This window comes from Myotis myotis, unplaced genomic scaffold, assembly GCF_014108235.1.
Source record: "Myotis myotis isolate mMyoMyo1 unplaced genomic scaffold, mMyoMyo1.p scaffold_m19_p_8, whole genome shotgun sequence".
In the NCBI taxonomy this organism is placed as follows: Eukaryota; Metazoa; Chordata; class Mammalia; order Chiroptera; family Vespertilionidae; genus Myotis; species Myotis myotis.
In genome coordinates, this window is record NW_023416390.1 from 89,322,170 (window position 1) to 89,338,808 (window position 16,639).

The 16,639-nt window shown below is 38.9% G+C and overlaps 1 protein-coding gene across 1 annotated transcript in view; it reads right to left on the reverse strand.

Moving 5' to 3' along the window:
- Positions 1–16,639, reverse strand: part of CNTNAP5 (contactin associated protein family member 5) — an 876,948-nt gene that overhangs the window by 64,109 nt on the left and 796,200 nt on the right. Inside the window, exons 20-21 of the mRNA XM_036320828.1 lie at positions 10,261–10,391; positions 2,301–2,388 (exon numbers count right to left, since the gene is read on the reverse strand). Of these exons, the coding sequence (XP_036176721.1) occupies positions 2,301–2,388; positions 10,261–10,391 (219 nt within the window). The remainder of the gene's footprint in view (positions 1–2,300; positions 2,389–10,260; positions 10,392–16,639) is intronic.

The following is a 16,639-nucleotide window of genomic DNA, read 5'->3' on the forward strand; positions in this document are numbered from 1 at the left end:
GATGGCGAACCTATGACACATGTGTCAGAGGTGACACTTGAACTCATTTTTTTTGGTTGATTTTTCTTTGTTAAATGACATTAAATATATAAAATAAATATCAAAAATATAAATCTTTGTTTTACTATGGTTGCATATATCAAAAAATTTCTATATGTGACATGGCACCAGAGTTAAGTTAGGGTTTTTCAAAATGCTGACACGCCGAGCTCAAAAGGTTCGCCATCACTGGTATAGATAGCCAAGCAATGAATACAAACTCTATGTCCATCAATAAATGACGGGATAAAGATAATGAGCAATACAAATACAATGGAATATTACTAGGATATAAAAAATAATGAAGTCTGATTATGGCAACATGGATGGACCTAGAGAGTATTATACTAAATGAAATAAGTCAGAGAAAGACTAATACTGTATGATTTTACTTATACTAGTATGTGTAATCTATAAAACAAAATAAATGCACAAACAAGGCAGAAACAGACTCAGACACAGAGACCAAACTGAGGGCTGCCAGATTGGAGGAGGCTGTCAGATTGGGGCTGGGTAAAAAATATAAAGAGATTAAGAATTATAAATTGGCAGTTACAAAATAGTCACAGCTTAGGAAATCTAGTAAGAAGTATTGTAATAATTATGTATGGTGCCAGTTAGATTTCTTGGGCAAATATCTCAGTTTGACAGAAGTTTGACAGTAGGTACTATACTTACTAGGGATCACTTCATAAGTTATATAAATGTTTAACTACTATGCTAAATATAATATGGAATTTCATCTGTATTGCAAACAATAGAAAAATTAAGAGAAAACCTGGTAAGTAGAGTGTTCAGAAATATAGGAAAGAATGAACAACAAGTAGATTACTGCCCGCCTTAGTAAACCAAAAATAGAAGTGTGTACATCAAATACTAATTAATAAAAAGAGGTAATGGAATAAGAAAGTAACATGAAATGTAACTTTGAGCTCGGTCACTTGATTGGCTCATTCAACTGCCACTGGAAACTAAAATGTAACTTTTTAGACCTAACTGCAGCTAGATTTCTGGGTGCACATTATTCTCGAAAAACCAAAGTATTCAATTTATGGATCTGAGCGGCTGCAGTGAGACCAGAGTCATTGTCCTGCTTTCTCAATTGTGTCTACTGCCCTACCAAGTCATGGAACAGGAAGTGTCCTCCGCCACCATTGTTCAGAGCCCTTCTTCTCCTCTAGGGAGCTGACATGCAGTGCTAGGTCACAGTGGCCTCTGGTCTTCAGGCTAGCATCAGTGATGTCCTCGTTGGTGACAACTCCCCATTAACCAACTCAAAAATTTGGGGGAGTCACTTTGAAAGACTAACAAGAGTCCACACCAGAAGAGCTGCCACAATTTTGTAAGCAAATAATTTCCTGTGTTAAATTCATTCCTTCTTAAAATGTCCCTGGTATTTGTTTTCTGCAATATACTGTGATTGAGAGAGTAAATAACAACAAGATAGAATCACAGGGAAAGTTGAAGAAGTAGAAAACAAGGAGGCAGAAACAAATTCAACCTTAATAAGTGGCCCCAAATTGTAAAGGGGCTTACTTTTGCCAACTACAAAGTTGACGGGTTAGACTGGATAAATTGCAAAATTAAACTCTATGCTTTTCATAAGATTATACATGACACTTAGAAAAATAAATATTAATAGAAAATATATGGAAAAAATAGGCCTGATAAATATTTACTAAAGTGAAACTGAATGACAAAGTAGATTTTATCACAAAGAGAAATTAAAGTATAAAAATAATGCCAGTAATAAAAAATATCATTAAAATCATTGTAAAGTTTTAATCTTCCCTGCATTTAATAAATACCTTCATAAAATATAAAATAAAAATTCATAGAACTTCCAGTAAAATAAAAGAAAATCCACAATTATAGTAAGAGATTTCAATCCCTTTTCAATTGTTGATGAATTAGTAAAGAGATTAAGGATTTGAGCAACCTAATAATTAGGGTTTCCAAATCCTTAATGGTTTTAGGTAAAAATTAAGTAAATTTAAGTAAAAAATTAAGTAAGCCTTTTAAATTAATTGATTAATTCTAAATTGAGTAAAAAAAAAATCACTTAGTGTTTTTTTGTTAATTTACCCTATTCAAGATTCCATAATATAGAGGCAAATGCCAATTCCCAAACCACCACACACATATCATAGCTTCTCCCATTCCAGAAATCTTGGTTCTAGATTTGAATCACTTAATATCCTGATGAAAATCATGTATTCATTCATGTATTTTAACAAAGCCCAGTGGACAAGAGTACAAACCTGTGACTTTGCCCAAGGTGAGTGACCTCACAGCCCTGAACTCCACTTCTGGGGAGAAGTTATAGTTGAGCCGGAGCTGCTCATCCATCTGCGGGGAAAAGAAACAAGATGCATCAACAAAGTCTGCCCCCAAAGGGCACGCCACACCTCCTCTGAAAATAGCTGCGGCACCCATGGGGCGGACCCCTCTCTGGGGCTTTCCCCTGGAGAGATGGGAAATGCCTCACTAATCCTCCCCACAGTGCACGCAAAAGGCCCTTTCCTTTCTCTTGGCTTTCATACAAGTCTTCTCCCTGGAAATTCTGTGCAGCTTTTACAGTATTTATCTCCCCACTGAGATTTTCTCGCCAAATTCTTTGCTGCAGATAATCAAACAAGTAAAGCCTTCTTAGAAGCCAGGAACCTGCTGTGTAGGATTAACATGAAATGGAAAGCAGGCGCTCATTCCACATTTCTCCCCCCTCCTCCCCATTTTGTCCTTGGAGCCATCGCTGTTTCCTTTTCTCCATTAGTTCTGACCTTGTCTCATTCAGGTATGGACACTGGGGGGTTTTTGGGGCAAATATCTCCGTTTGGCAGAAGTTTGGCCCTGGGGAGGAGAGCCTCACTGGGTAGTTGCCACCTACATGAACCCCATCTCACAGGTGTAAGCAAAAGCCGCTACTGGGGTTCTTCAGCCCTTTATTGCTAGAATCGTTTTTAGGGAACCCTTCATGGCTCACCCACCACTAATTCCAGTTTCACCTCTTTGCTGTCTGACTCCTCTTTCTAAGGCAGTATTTCCCCAACCCATTTCACTCTTTCTGGTCTAGTCAGATCCTGCCAGTTTCTTTCAAACTCTACTCTGAATATTTAAATGATATCCCTGGAAGGGATCCTCATTGTCTTCAGGTTTATCTGAAAGAGAAGGAACCTAGGACCCTTTTATCTGGGTGCCCTTGGGGAGTGACTGATCAGGACTAGTAACCATTTTCCCGGCTCCTACTGGGACTTCCTTTCTGCCGCTTTTTGCCGAGCAGTAGCAGTAGCTTCTGCTGCGAGAGAAGTCACTGGCTGTGACCTGTGGTAAGTGATTACATGATTTATTACCCTTCACTTATGAAACTAGACTGTAGTAATATTTGTTATTTTTTGAGCACTTGTCATGTCAGATACTGCACTGAAGCATATTTCGAAATGTATTCTTCTCTGGCACATTATGAAGTGAGCAGTATTGTCCCTGCATCACAGACGGGGAGTGATATCATCCAGAAATCAGCAATGTGCCAAGGCCACACACAGTGTCCAGAAGCAGGGCCCCAGGCACCGTGCTTTTGGCTTTACTATCCATACCTCTCTAGACATGTGAGCAACTTTTAGACAATCACTGTGTGTTTTATTTCTGAATTTCTACAAAATTAATTAACAATATTTAAGTACCTACTGCGTGCCAGACACTGTTCTAGTGCTCCCAGAGTCCACAGCTCCTGGAAGCTTTCATTGATCCCTTGCTCCGGTAAATGGATCCTCATCTCATGGTGCCTTTTTCTGCTCTAACTTTGCATTACGCTGCATCATAATGACCCACTTTTTCTCTCTCGCCCTCTCCAATAGCCTATTGGCTCCTTGAGAATGTGGATATCTTATCAATATATGTCTTCTAAAGGGTCTACTACAAAAAATGGCAAAATAATTCCTAGCACAGGTTTGCTGAGCGGTTAAATAAGGGTCCCTGTTGCTTCCTTTCTACCTTGTGGGCTAGGAAGACAGAGCGCATTGCACCACCAGGATGCCTGCTGCGCAGGAGGTGCCCATCCCCAGGCTCAGGGATTCAGATGCCCTAAGGAGCTTCTTCCTGTGCTACCTTGGAGCTCTCAGCTGCCTTCCTTTCTGGAACTGCCCCTCCCAGCAGGGGCAGGGGTTCTCCTCCACAGTGCAGGTGGGGAGGAGGCTGAAGTGAGTGGGGATTTCCTGCTGCGTGGAAAGCAGCGGCAGGATTCGGAGAAATGAAGGTTCAGCTGAGCTTCCTCTGGCTTCTGCCCTCACCTCCTCCCCAGACTCCACAGGGTCGGCTTCCTGGGGAAAGGGATCCCTGGACATTGACAGGCTTATGCTCAGATGCCCCACATGGGAGAGACAACGATTCAAGTGCATGAGTCATTCCTATCCTTCTCTCCTGCTTGAAGGGATGTACCGGATGGCTAAGAAAGGGAGAAGGAAGCAAATGGTAATTAAAGGAGTTTTAGAAAAATGAGTATTTGTAGAGGTTTGGAGAGGAAGGTAGAGGGACTCAAAAGAGACTGGAGGCTAGTGATGGAGTGTGGTCCATGTAGAACATGGGATGAGGGCACCTGAAAACTATACTGATTCAGATGCTGTTACCAATGTGAAAAATGTAGGAAATGCATAAGGTAAAAGCAGTATAAAGGGGCAGTAATAGGGAGGTACCACAAACATTTATTCTTAGGAATTCTATATGTACGAGATGGCCTAGTCGAGAGCATCATTTAAGTATTCAGTGGGAAGTGCATTTTTGTTTTAGAATTTATCGTTACTTTCTGGTTTAACATTTTTATTCCTAATTACGATTGGAGGCTCAGGTCTGTCACCTGGCTGAGAAGCTTGACTGACCTCAGAATCTGGGACCCTGTCACTGACTGAGATGAGAAAGGGAGGAAAATGCCGAGATGCCAGGCCGCGGGCTTGGTTCCTTAGCTCTGTTCTTTCATATGATATTTACAAGAACTGACTGAGCTCAGTTCTATCTGCACCCCCTTTTTCTAAAGGTAAGTATGCTGATGCTCGGGGAGGTGAGTCCAAGACACATCGCTGGTCCAAGACACATAGCATCAGTAAGGAGCATGGATTCACACCCGGGTCTGTTTTACACTGGGAATGCCTCTCTTGACCTCCAGATCTTCATCTTTCAAAAGAAGCAATTAGATACTTGGTTTCAAAAATGCCTGACACCTGCTTCTTTACGGCTTGTTGTTTTGTGGCATTTTGGGCACTGGCTTAATCTGTTTAACGTCATAAGTGCATTTTAGATTAAAGCTCAACTTCCCTACCAAAGCATTTTTGCAAGCATCTGTCTTAAAATACACCAATCCCATTACAATTCTCAAAACATCACCAGGAGTTCTTGCTTCTAGAAGGCTGCAGACCCAGCCCCCAAGGTTGCCTTCCTGTCATCAGAAATAGAAGAGAGGAGGAGGAGCAGCTCCAGGCCTGGGGAATGGGAGGGTCTGCTATTAGGTGCTGGATGCCTCTGGCTTGCCTGCTTCTCACAGGTCTGAGTGCTGCCAGAGACCCTCATACCACAGGCCAGTGGGGGTGGGGGGTTGTGGGTTAGTGTGGTGGTGGGGCGGGGAATGGAGTCTAACAGGTCTGAGTGCTGCCAGAGACCCTCAGGCCACAGGCCAGTCGGGAGTGGGGGAAGTGGGGGGTGGGGGGGTGAGTTGGGAGTTGTGGGTTAGTGGTGGTGGTAGGGGGGAAATGGAGGAGTAGAGTAGCCTCCCCTTTTCTATTTTTACTGAACAGCTTGCTCTAAATCAGCGGTTCTCAGCCGGTGGGTCGCGACCCCTTTGGGGGTCGAATGACCCTTTCACAGGGGTCGCCTAAGACCATCGGAAAACATATATAATTACATATTGTTTTGTGGTTAATAACTATGCTTTAATTATGTTCAATTTGTAACAATGAAATTGGGGGTCACCACAACATGAGGAACTGTATTAAAGGGTCGCGGCATTAGGAAGGTTGAGAACCACTGTAAATGGAGAGGAAGAAGAAGGGATCGAGAGGGAAGCAGGGAGTGTCAGGGAGGCAAGTATATTACCTTACTGGTTAAATAAGTTGATATGAAGTTAAAAAGGAAAAATGTCCCTGCCTCCAGCTCTCTCTGCTCTCTTCAATGCTTTGGAAATTGTATGTCCTCAACTACTATGTGCTTATCATTGCCTATTAATTGATTGGTGGGAATTCTTTAGAGGGAAAAAATAAAATACCATTTCTTATTCTCTCACTTCCCTGTTTGTGTCTTTCATTTGTGGAAAAGAAGTTAGAAATTATAAAGAAGGAGGAGGAAAAGTGCATCTTATATACAAATGCTCACCAGAATGCATCCCAGATGTCCCCCCAGGACCTCAGTCAAAACATATTCAAACAAGAACTCATCATTTCCATCCCTTTCCTCCTTCAATCTGGCCTACGTCCAAATTTTCTCCTATGATTTTCCTTCTTATTTCAAGAGCAAATGTTAGAGTAAGAACATTAAATTATAATCACTCAGGGATTATAATTTGTATTACATATTTGACAGTTAATCCCGAACTTACACCCAATCAGGAAAACTGACAGTCAATCTAGATTCTCTGGTAGGCCATATCCACACACCCATGACCTTAAAAGGACAGGGAGCTTTCATGAACTCTGGAAATAAAAGGAGGCCTGTGTGGGAAGCGTGGAGTTTCAAAGGGATTGGTGATAGATGAGAAGGTTGCAAGGGTGCTGGCTCATGGAGATCCTCTCAGGTCAGTGCAAGATCTTTGGCTTTGGACAGAAGAGTAACACAATCTGACTAATCTCTTAACGGAATCCCTCTGGCTACAGTGTTGAGAATAGGCTTCAGAGAAACAAACAGCAGGGGCCCTTCCATTAAAAGGCAACTGTAAGCTGTAATAACCAAGGAAATGATGAGAGTGGCTTGGAGCAGGGTAGAAACTGTTGATCAATAGGATGTTGCAGGAACAGAGATGAAACCACAATTTTAACATTGAGCAACTGCAAGAGCAGAGCTGCCATTACCTGAGCTATGGGAGGTGATGGAAGGTGATGGGTATTTGGAGGAAGATTTTCAACAATTCAGCCTTAAGAGGTTACATTCAAGATGTCTGAGAGACATCCACACACATATATCAAGTAGGCAGGTGAATATATAGGTCTGGAAATCAGGGAAAGGACTGATGTTAGAGATACATTTGGGATTCATTCGTCAGCATACAAATGGCATTTGGGATTAATTTATCAGCATTTCACATGGACTTGTAACCAGACAACCAAGGGGTCTGGGCTGCCTGTCAGTACTTGAGCAAATTAAGCAGAGACAGGGTTGAGTCATATATGAGCATTTATTCCAATCCTGCCAGCAGTATGGGAGAGCAGCAGGTCAGCCACAAAAATCTGGTCTGCCCCTCTGCATAAACAAGCTGCTTATACTGAATAGAAAGGCAAAGATTACTTGGGAAAGTAAGAATTATAGGCGTGGGGAAGTAGGCATGGTATAGTCATTACAGGTTACTAGTCATGCGGGCTGGGGGGTGGGGCACAGAGGTCAGGTGCCTCTGGGTGCCCTGGGACCAGATTACAGGCGATAGGGGCTGGGGGTTGTAAAGAGGAGGTGCCTCCAGGACTAGATTATTTCATACATGAGATTGTAAATCTCTCCATAATGACAGTCAGTTCTCAGAAGGAGGATGGACTGCATTCCGATATTAGCTCCCATGTCCCAGGGTGTATAACTCCCAACAAAGTTAGGGTGTGCTTTCTAATCAGAACAGAACCATCGTGGTTAACAGAGCACGATTAATATTTCTTATAATTATAGCTGGTCCCCAATATTCTATTTCTGCCCCTAACAGACTGGGTGAGTGAAATGAGCCACAGAATGAGTGCAGTTTAAAAAGAGAAGACTCTGAAGATGGAGTCCAGGGAGATTCCAAAGGTTAGAATTTGGAAGTTAAAGGGGGACCAACAAGATAAATTAGACACAGGAAGAAACACCAGGTGAAAGTATGTCCTGCAAGCCTAATGGCAATATGACCCAAAAGCCGAAAGCAAGTGCTGTGTTAAATGGTGATGAGAAGACAAGTAAGAAAAGACCATTGGATTTTGCAAGATAAGGCCATGGTGTCTTAAGAAGTATTATTTTGCTGTAACACAAGGAGAAAAATCATTGATATGGATTTTAAAAAAAATATATGCAAAATTCAGAGACCAAGTATATATAAAATATCTCCAAGGATGTGAGCAATAAACTAACAGAAAAAATATAATTAGATAAGAGGATAAAAGTTCTCCTTCCCTGCCTTAGAGCATGTTTTTTAGTGTTTTTTGTTTGTTTGTTTGTTTTCTGTTGTTGTTGTTGTTTGCTATTTATGTAATGTTTGCATGATTTATGCTTTGGGAAGCCATCCGATAGAGCTGGTAAATGTTGAAAAGAGAAGGAAAGCGCAGAATGCTGAAGGAATGTTTCTAAGTAGGATATGAGATTTAGCCCACAAGTGGTGGATCAGGCCTTAGCTAGGGCCATTAACTCTATATAGTCTACAACAAGTCACAGAAAGAGTACAAAGACACAGATGCAGGTGGTTGGGTAAATGTGATGGTGAGTATATACCGTCCGAATGTTAAATCTTTTTCACAAGAAAGAAGAAAAAAATGTCATCTGCTGAGAGTAAATATGTAGTTAAGATTTTTGTTGGTATAGAAGACATAAGGAGGGTTAAAATGATCACCTAGACCAGTGATGGCGAACCTATGACACGCGTGTCAGAGGTGACACGTGAACTCATATTTTTGGTTGATTTTTCTTTGTTAAATGGTGTTTAAATATATAAAATAAATATAAAAAATATAAGTCTTTGTTTTACTATGGTTGCAAATATCAAAAAATTTCTATATGTGACACGGCACCAGAGTTAAGTTAGGGTTTTTCAAAATGCTGACACGCCGAGCTCAAAAGGTTCGCCATCACTGCCCTAGACTGTAGTCGGCAAACTCATTAGTCAACAGAGCCAAATATCAACAGTGCAACGATTGAAATTTCTTTTGAGAGCCAAATATTTTAAACTTACACTATATAGGTAGGTACATTGTTATTAACTTAATTAGGGTACTCCTAAGGCTTAGGAAGAGCCACACTCAAGGGGCCAAAGAGCCGCATGTGGCTCATGAGCTGCAGTTTGCCGACCACGGAGTCCTAGGAGATAAAAAATATGATGGATTAAAACAAATAAGGGGTGACTGCTGGGAAGATTTAAAGGTTAACTTCAGGTCATGATTCTAGAAAGGATGATGTGGACTCTGCCAATTCTCTATCGTCTCCTGTGTGATCTTTATACCATGAATTTTACACTGAAATTCTATGGAGTGCCTGCCACATACTGTACTTTTTAAAAAATTCTCACTCAAGGATATTTTTCCATTAATTTTTATAGAGAGTGAAAGAGAGGGAGAGAGAGGTAGAGAGAGAGAGAGAGAGAGAGAGAGAGAGAGAGAGAGAGAGAGAGAGCCTGGTTGTCTCCTGCATGTGCCCTGACCAGGGCCTGGGATTGAACCTACAGTCATGGTACATGGCCTTGACCAGGAATTGAACCCACAACCTTTTGGTCCACAGGGCTGAAACTCTAACCAGCCAGGGCCACATACTGTACTCTTCAGGACAACTTTACCAATGCTCCCATAGATTCCCTGCCTGAGCACTTTGCTCTCTCTTCATCTAGCCAATTCCTATTAACCTCCAAGACTCACTTTAGTCCTAACTTCACCCAGGAATTGAATACTGATGTCCAGTGTCTTCCTCCATGCTCTCATTTCACATGGGCACACTTCTGTCTTAGCTCTGGCCAGTCTCTCATGATTTCCAGTTCACTCATATGTCTTCCCATTCTACTACAATTCAGGGTTATAATCTTAAGTAGGCATCAGAATCACCTGCTGACTCCCTTGCAAAGAAGTTTCTGATTAAGTGGACCTGTTGTAGGGCCCAAGAATCTGCATTTCTAACAAAGCCCCAAGTAATGCTGATGCTGGCTGAAAGGGTGCAGCAACACTCTGAGAACCATTATTCAACTTTTTCAAAGACTGGGCCAAGTGTAATTCATATCTATCTCTAGAACTTGGTTCCATACTTGGCGTGGGATAGAAGCTCAGAAAAGTGTTTTTTGAGCATCCAAGGCATAAAAAGAGGAAAATAAGTTACCTGAATGGTAAGCTCTCTTCCCTCTCGGTTAATCTTCAAGTGGTGCATCCTTCTATTAGCAAAGTTCTCTACCTCAATGGTGAACACATGGGTTTCTTCCTTGCTCAGCTGATAGTGAACTTGTAAGCTTCCTTGAAAAATAAATGTTAGAAATTAGAATTAAAAATAAGACCCATAAAATTTAGAAGTATGATCAGATTATATTTTAATTGATCATTATTATTCAATTAAGTTGAAATTTTAAATTAAATAAGAAATGCATGCTTTAATTATGTTATAATTTAACTTTTTAAAAGATATGCTTTTATTATAGCATTTGAGTTATGAGGCCATTACCTAACAGTCAGCTAAGAGGAGAAGCTCCCTATAGTCAATCCTGGTTTTCTTATCTCCTTGTCTTTTGGTTCACTAGTTGCTTTAGATGGTATTCTCTTTCAGACTTCTAATTTTAAGAATCTGAGTGTTTTAATATTTAATTCAACCAAATAAACATAATCAGCATGTGACAATTATGTATCAGTCATAATGATAAGAATCACATTCCTGAAGGGAATTTGGAGTCTTTTACAATCCCACACTTTGGCTCATTCATACACATATTTATATGTATGCATTTGTCCATTTTAGAAATCACTTCTATTTCATACATCTTTTCTAACACCTACTTCACAACCATTCATTTTAGATGTCAATAATCTCAATGGGAATCCTGTTAAAAAATTCTGAAGCTTCCTTAACATCACAATTTATGTCAAAAACACCCCAACAAAGCAAATAAATACCTAAATCAAATATTAACAGGCAGAAAGGGAGATATTGACAATAACACAATAGTAATAGGGTATTTTAAAACCTTACTCACATAAATGAATAGATCATCCAGATCTAATATCAACAAGTGGCTTTAGCAACACGTTAGAGCATATGGACTTAACATATGCCTCCAGAACATTATACCCCAAATCAGCAGAATGCACATTATTTTCAAGTGTGTCTGCACTATTTTCCAGAATAGACCACACATTAGGCCACAAAACAAGTCTCAGAAATTTTAAGAATATTGAAATCATATCAAGTATCTTCCTCATTATTGATGTTAAAAAACTAGAAATCTATTGCAATAAGAAAGTTGGAAAAAAAATACAAACACAGGTTACCAAACAACATTTTACTAAACAATTATTAGGTTAATAAAGTAATCAAGCAGACATAAAACAGTATTTTAAGACAAATAAAAATGGAAACACAATGATCGAAAATTGTTAGATGCAGCAAAAGCAGTTAAAAGAGGGAAATTCATAGTGTTGTGTGCCTACATCAAGAAACAAACAAAGTATCAAATAAATAATCTAAATTTACACCTAAAGGAAATAGAAAATGAAGAACAGAGAGAACCAAGATGGCGGCATAGGTAAACAGTGATATATACCACCTCCCACAACCACATAAAAATTTCAAATAAAATGCAAACCATCATTCAGAACTGCCTGAAATCTAGAGAAGTAAAGAAGAAAGTCCTACAGCTAGAGAAGTAAAGAAAAAAGCACATTGAGACTGAAACTTTGCAGGCCAGAAGGGAGTTGCAAGAAATGTTCAAAGTGATGAATGGCAAGGACCTAAAGATTACTCTACCCGGCAAAGTTCTCATTTAGAATTGAAGGTCTGATAAAGAGCTTCACAGACAAGAAAAAGCTAAAGGAGTTAGTCACCACCAAACCAGTACTACATGAAATGCTGAAGGGGATTTTTTCAGAAGAGGAAGAGAAAGAGGAAGAGAAAGAGAAGGAGGGGGAGGAGGAGAAAGAGAAGGAGGAGGAGGAAGAGGAGGAGGAGGAGGAGGAGGAGGAGGAGGAGGAGGAGGAGGAGGAGGAGGAGGAGGAGGAGGAATAAGAAGAGAAGAAGAAGAAGAAGAAGAAGAAGAAGAAGAAGAAGAAGAAGAAGAAGAAGAAGAAAAAGAAGTGAACAATAAAAATGGCAATAAGTACATATCTATCAACATTGAATGTAAACATCAAAATAAAGGAACAAAAAAATCTAATGAACAAAATAAACTGATGAATAAAATAGAATCAGAGGCATGGAAACATGGGAAAGACTGACAAATCTCAGAAGGAAGGGGGTGGGGGAGACAGGAAGATACTAACCAAAGATGTTATATGCATGTGCGCATTATCTCTGCAGACAATAGGGTGGTGAAGGCCTGGAGTGGGGTGGGAACCAGATGGAGGGGGACAATGGGAAATAAAAAGAGGAACATCTATAATAATCTCAATAATAAATATTAAAAAAAAAGAAAATGAAGAACAAACAAAACCCAAAGTGAGTAGAAGGAAGGAAATAAAGATCAGAGCAGAAAAAAATAAAATGGGACCAAAAAAATAAACAATAGAAAAGGTTGACAAAACTAAGCTAGTTTTTTTTAAAAAAAAAAAAGATGAAACTTCAGCCAGTCTTATCAAGGAAATAAAAAAGATAGAGGAGCCAAATAAAATCAGAAATGAAAGAGAAGTAATAATCAACAACACAAAACTATATAGTATTATAAAAGAATACTATGAATAAAAAATTAGACAAGAATAAATGGATAATATCCTAGAAACATGTAATCTTCTAAGAATGAGCCAGGAAGAAATAGAAAACCTAAACATACTGATTAATATCTATAATAATAAAAGTTTAATATGCTAATTAGACTGGACAGCTGAACAACTTTCAGGATGTCATCCCAGATGAAGCCCTGGCAGCGGGGGCCAAGGCAGAGGCAGCTAGGGGTGATGAGGCAGGCAGGTGAGAGGTTAGGGCTGATCAGTTTGGCAGATGAGTGGTTAGGGATGATGAGGCAGGCAGGCAAGTGGTTAGGAGCTAGCGGTCCTGGATTGAGAGAGAGATGTCCGACTGCCAGTTTAGGCCCGATCCCGCACCAGCAGTCAGACATCCCCCAAAGGGTCCCAGATTGCGAGAGAATGCAGGTTAGGCTGAGGGACCACCCCCCACCCCCCTACCCTGTGCACTAATTTCATGCATGAGACATCTAGTTCCATATAAAAAGAAAAATGAATCAGTACTCAAAAAGTAAAACAAAAAAACAAACAAACAATGAAACACTCAACAAACAAAAGTTTAGGACCAGACATATTCACAGATAATTGCAGCCAAACAATCAAAATGTAAAATTATTTAAAATTATATTTTTAAAAAATGAAGGAGGAAAGCTTTCAAACTCATTCTATGAGGCCAATGTTACCTGATAACAAACAATACAATGAAACTACTAAAATAGAAAATTATAGGCCAATATTCCCGATAGAGATAGAAGCAAAATTTTTCAACAAAATATTAGCAACTAAAATACAACAATACATTAAAAAGATAATGCAATGTGATCAAGTGAAATTTATTCCAGGAATTACAGATGCTTCAATATCCACAGAGTAATCAATGTGCTGTACCATAACAACAAAATAAAGGAGAAAAATCATGACATCTCAATAGATTCAGAAAAGGAATCACCAAAATTCAACATTCTTTTTATTATAAAACACTTAAAAAAAGTGGCTATAAAAAGACATGCCTCAATATACAAAAGGCTGTACAGCAAACCCATAAGCGAGCATAATATTCAATGGTTAAAAGCTGAAAGCTTTTTCTCTCACATCAGGAACAAGATAAGCATGCACACTTTCACTACTCTTATTCAACATAATATTGGAAGCAACAGCCAAGGCAATCACACAAGAAAAGGAAATAAAAAGATTCAAACAGAAAATAAAGAAGTAAAATTCTTACTATTTGCAGATAAATAAAACTATATTATAGAAAACTCTAAACATCCCAATAAAAATTGTTAGAACTAATATTTGAATAAAGTTAAAGAATGCAAAATTAATATTCTATTGTTTTCTATACAAAAATGAGTCATCTGTAAGAGAAATTAAGAAAATAATTCCATTTACAATTGAAACAAAAACAATAAAATACCTAGAAATAAATTTAACCATGGAAGTAAAAGACTTGTGCTCTGGAAATTATAAGACATTGATAAAAGAAAGTGAAGAAGACACAACTAAAAGAAAAGCTAAACTATGGTCATGTACTCAAATAATTAACATTGTTAAAATGCTCACTGCTCAAAGCAATCTACCAATTTATCACAATGCCTATCAAAATACCAATGGCATTTTTCACAAAAGACTCAGGATAGCCAAAGGAATCTTGAGAAAAAAGAACAAAGTTGGAGTATCACATTCTCTGATTTCAAACTATATCACAAAACTATAGAAATCAAATCAGTATGATACTGGCACAAAAACAGATAGATCAATGGAGCAGAATAGACATCCCAGAAATAAGCCCAACTAATCTGTGACAATGAAGGCAAAATATACAAAGGGAAAAGATAGTCTCTTCAATAAATGGGGTTGTAAAAACAAAACACACATATACAAAAAGTAAAACTAGGCCATTTTCCTACATCATATACAAAAATGAACTCAAAATGAATGAAAGACTTAATTGTAATACCTGACACTCCTAGAAGGAAACTCTTTACATCCTTCTTAGCAATGCTATTTTTTTAATATGTCTCCTTGGGCAAAGGCAACAAAAGCAAAAAAAGTCAAGTGGAACTACATCAAACTAAAAAAACGTTTGCACAGTGAAGAAAGCCATCAATAAAATGTAAAGGCTACTTATTGAAATGGAGAAGATATTTGTGAATTATATATCTTGTAAAAAGTTATATTATAAAATATATAAAGAACTCATACAACTCAACATCAAAAATCAAACAATCCATTTAAAAAAAAAAAATGAGCAGAGGTTCTGAATAGACATGTCTCCAAACAAGACATACAGATGGCCAATAGACATATGAAAAAAATATTCAAAATGACTAATTATAAGGGAAATGCAAATCAAAGCTATGGGATATTTCACACCTGGTAGAATGGCTATTATCACAAAGAAAAAAGTAACAAGTGTTGCCACTGATGTGGAGAAAAGGGAACCCTAGTGCACTGTTGGGGGATTGCAAATTAGTGCAGCCACTATGGTGGTTCCTCAAAAAGAAACAAACAAACAAAAAAACAAAACAAAAAACTACTGTATAACCCAGCAATTCCACTTCTGAATATTCATCCAAAGAAAACAAAAATAATAATTTGAAAAAATACATGCATGCCTATATTCATTGCAGTATTATTTACACTAGCCAAGATATGAAAGCAACCTAGATATTCATTGATAGGTAAATGGATAAATAAGATGTGCTTTATTCATAGGATGAAATGTTACCCAACCATAAAATAGAATGAAATCTTGCCATTTACAATAACATGGATGGGAGGGTATTATGCTAAGTAAAATAAGTTGGACAGAGAAAGACAAAGACTGTCTGATTTTACTTATTTGTGAATTCTAAAAAACAAAACAAATGAACAAACAAAATCAAACAGAAACAAACTCATAGAACAGATTGATAGTTGCTAGAAGGGAAAGGGTGTGGGAGGGCTGAGAAAGAAGACAAGAATTAAGTACAAACTTCCAGTTATAAAATGTCATACGGATGTAATGTACAGCATAAGCAACAGAGTCAACACCATCATCATAACTATGATGACAGATGGTCAGTAGACTCATTGCTGTGATCACTTTGTAAGATATAAAAATGTTGAGTCATTATGTTGTACACCTGAGCTGATGTAATGATTTATGTCAATTATAATTAAAAATAAATTAGTAACAAATAAAACATCTCAACCAGTTATTTTACAGCCCTACAAGTATTGATCTTATTTTCTTTGGTGTTTTTTGCAACAAATCCCTCCCAGAATTTCTCAATGAGATATCCTGAAACCTTTCACTAACTAATCCTATCTAATAAAGAGGTAATATGCTAATTGACCCTCACACCATTGCAAAGGTTGCCCACAGCCAATAAGGAGGGAATATGCTAATTGACTGCCCCATCCTCAAAGATGGCGGCGCCCACAGCCACAAGATGGCTGGCAGGGGAGGGCAGTTGTGGGCGATCAGGCCAGCAGGGGAGGGCAATTAAGGGCAACCAGGCCAGAAGGGGAGGGCAGTTAGAGGCAACCAGGCCAGAAGGAGAGGGAAGTTACAGGTGACTAGGCTGTCAGGGGAGGGCAGTTGGGAGTGATTAGGTGGGCAGGGGAGCAGTTAGGCATCGATCAGGCTGGCAGGGGAGTGGTTAGGAGGTGATCAGGCTGGCATACAGAAGTGGTTAGGGGCTATCAGACAGGCAGGCAGGAGAGCAGTTGGGAGCCATCAGTTCCGGATTGTGAAGGGGATGTTCCAGATTGGAGAGGGTACAGGCTGAGCTGGAAACACCCCCCTCCAGTGCATGAATTTCATGCTCTGG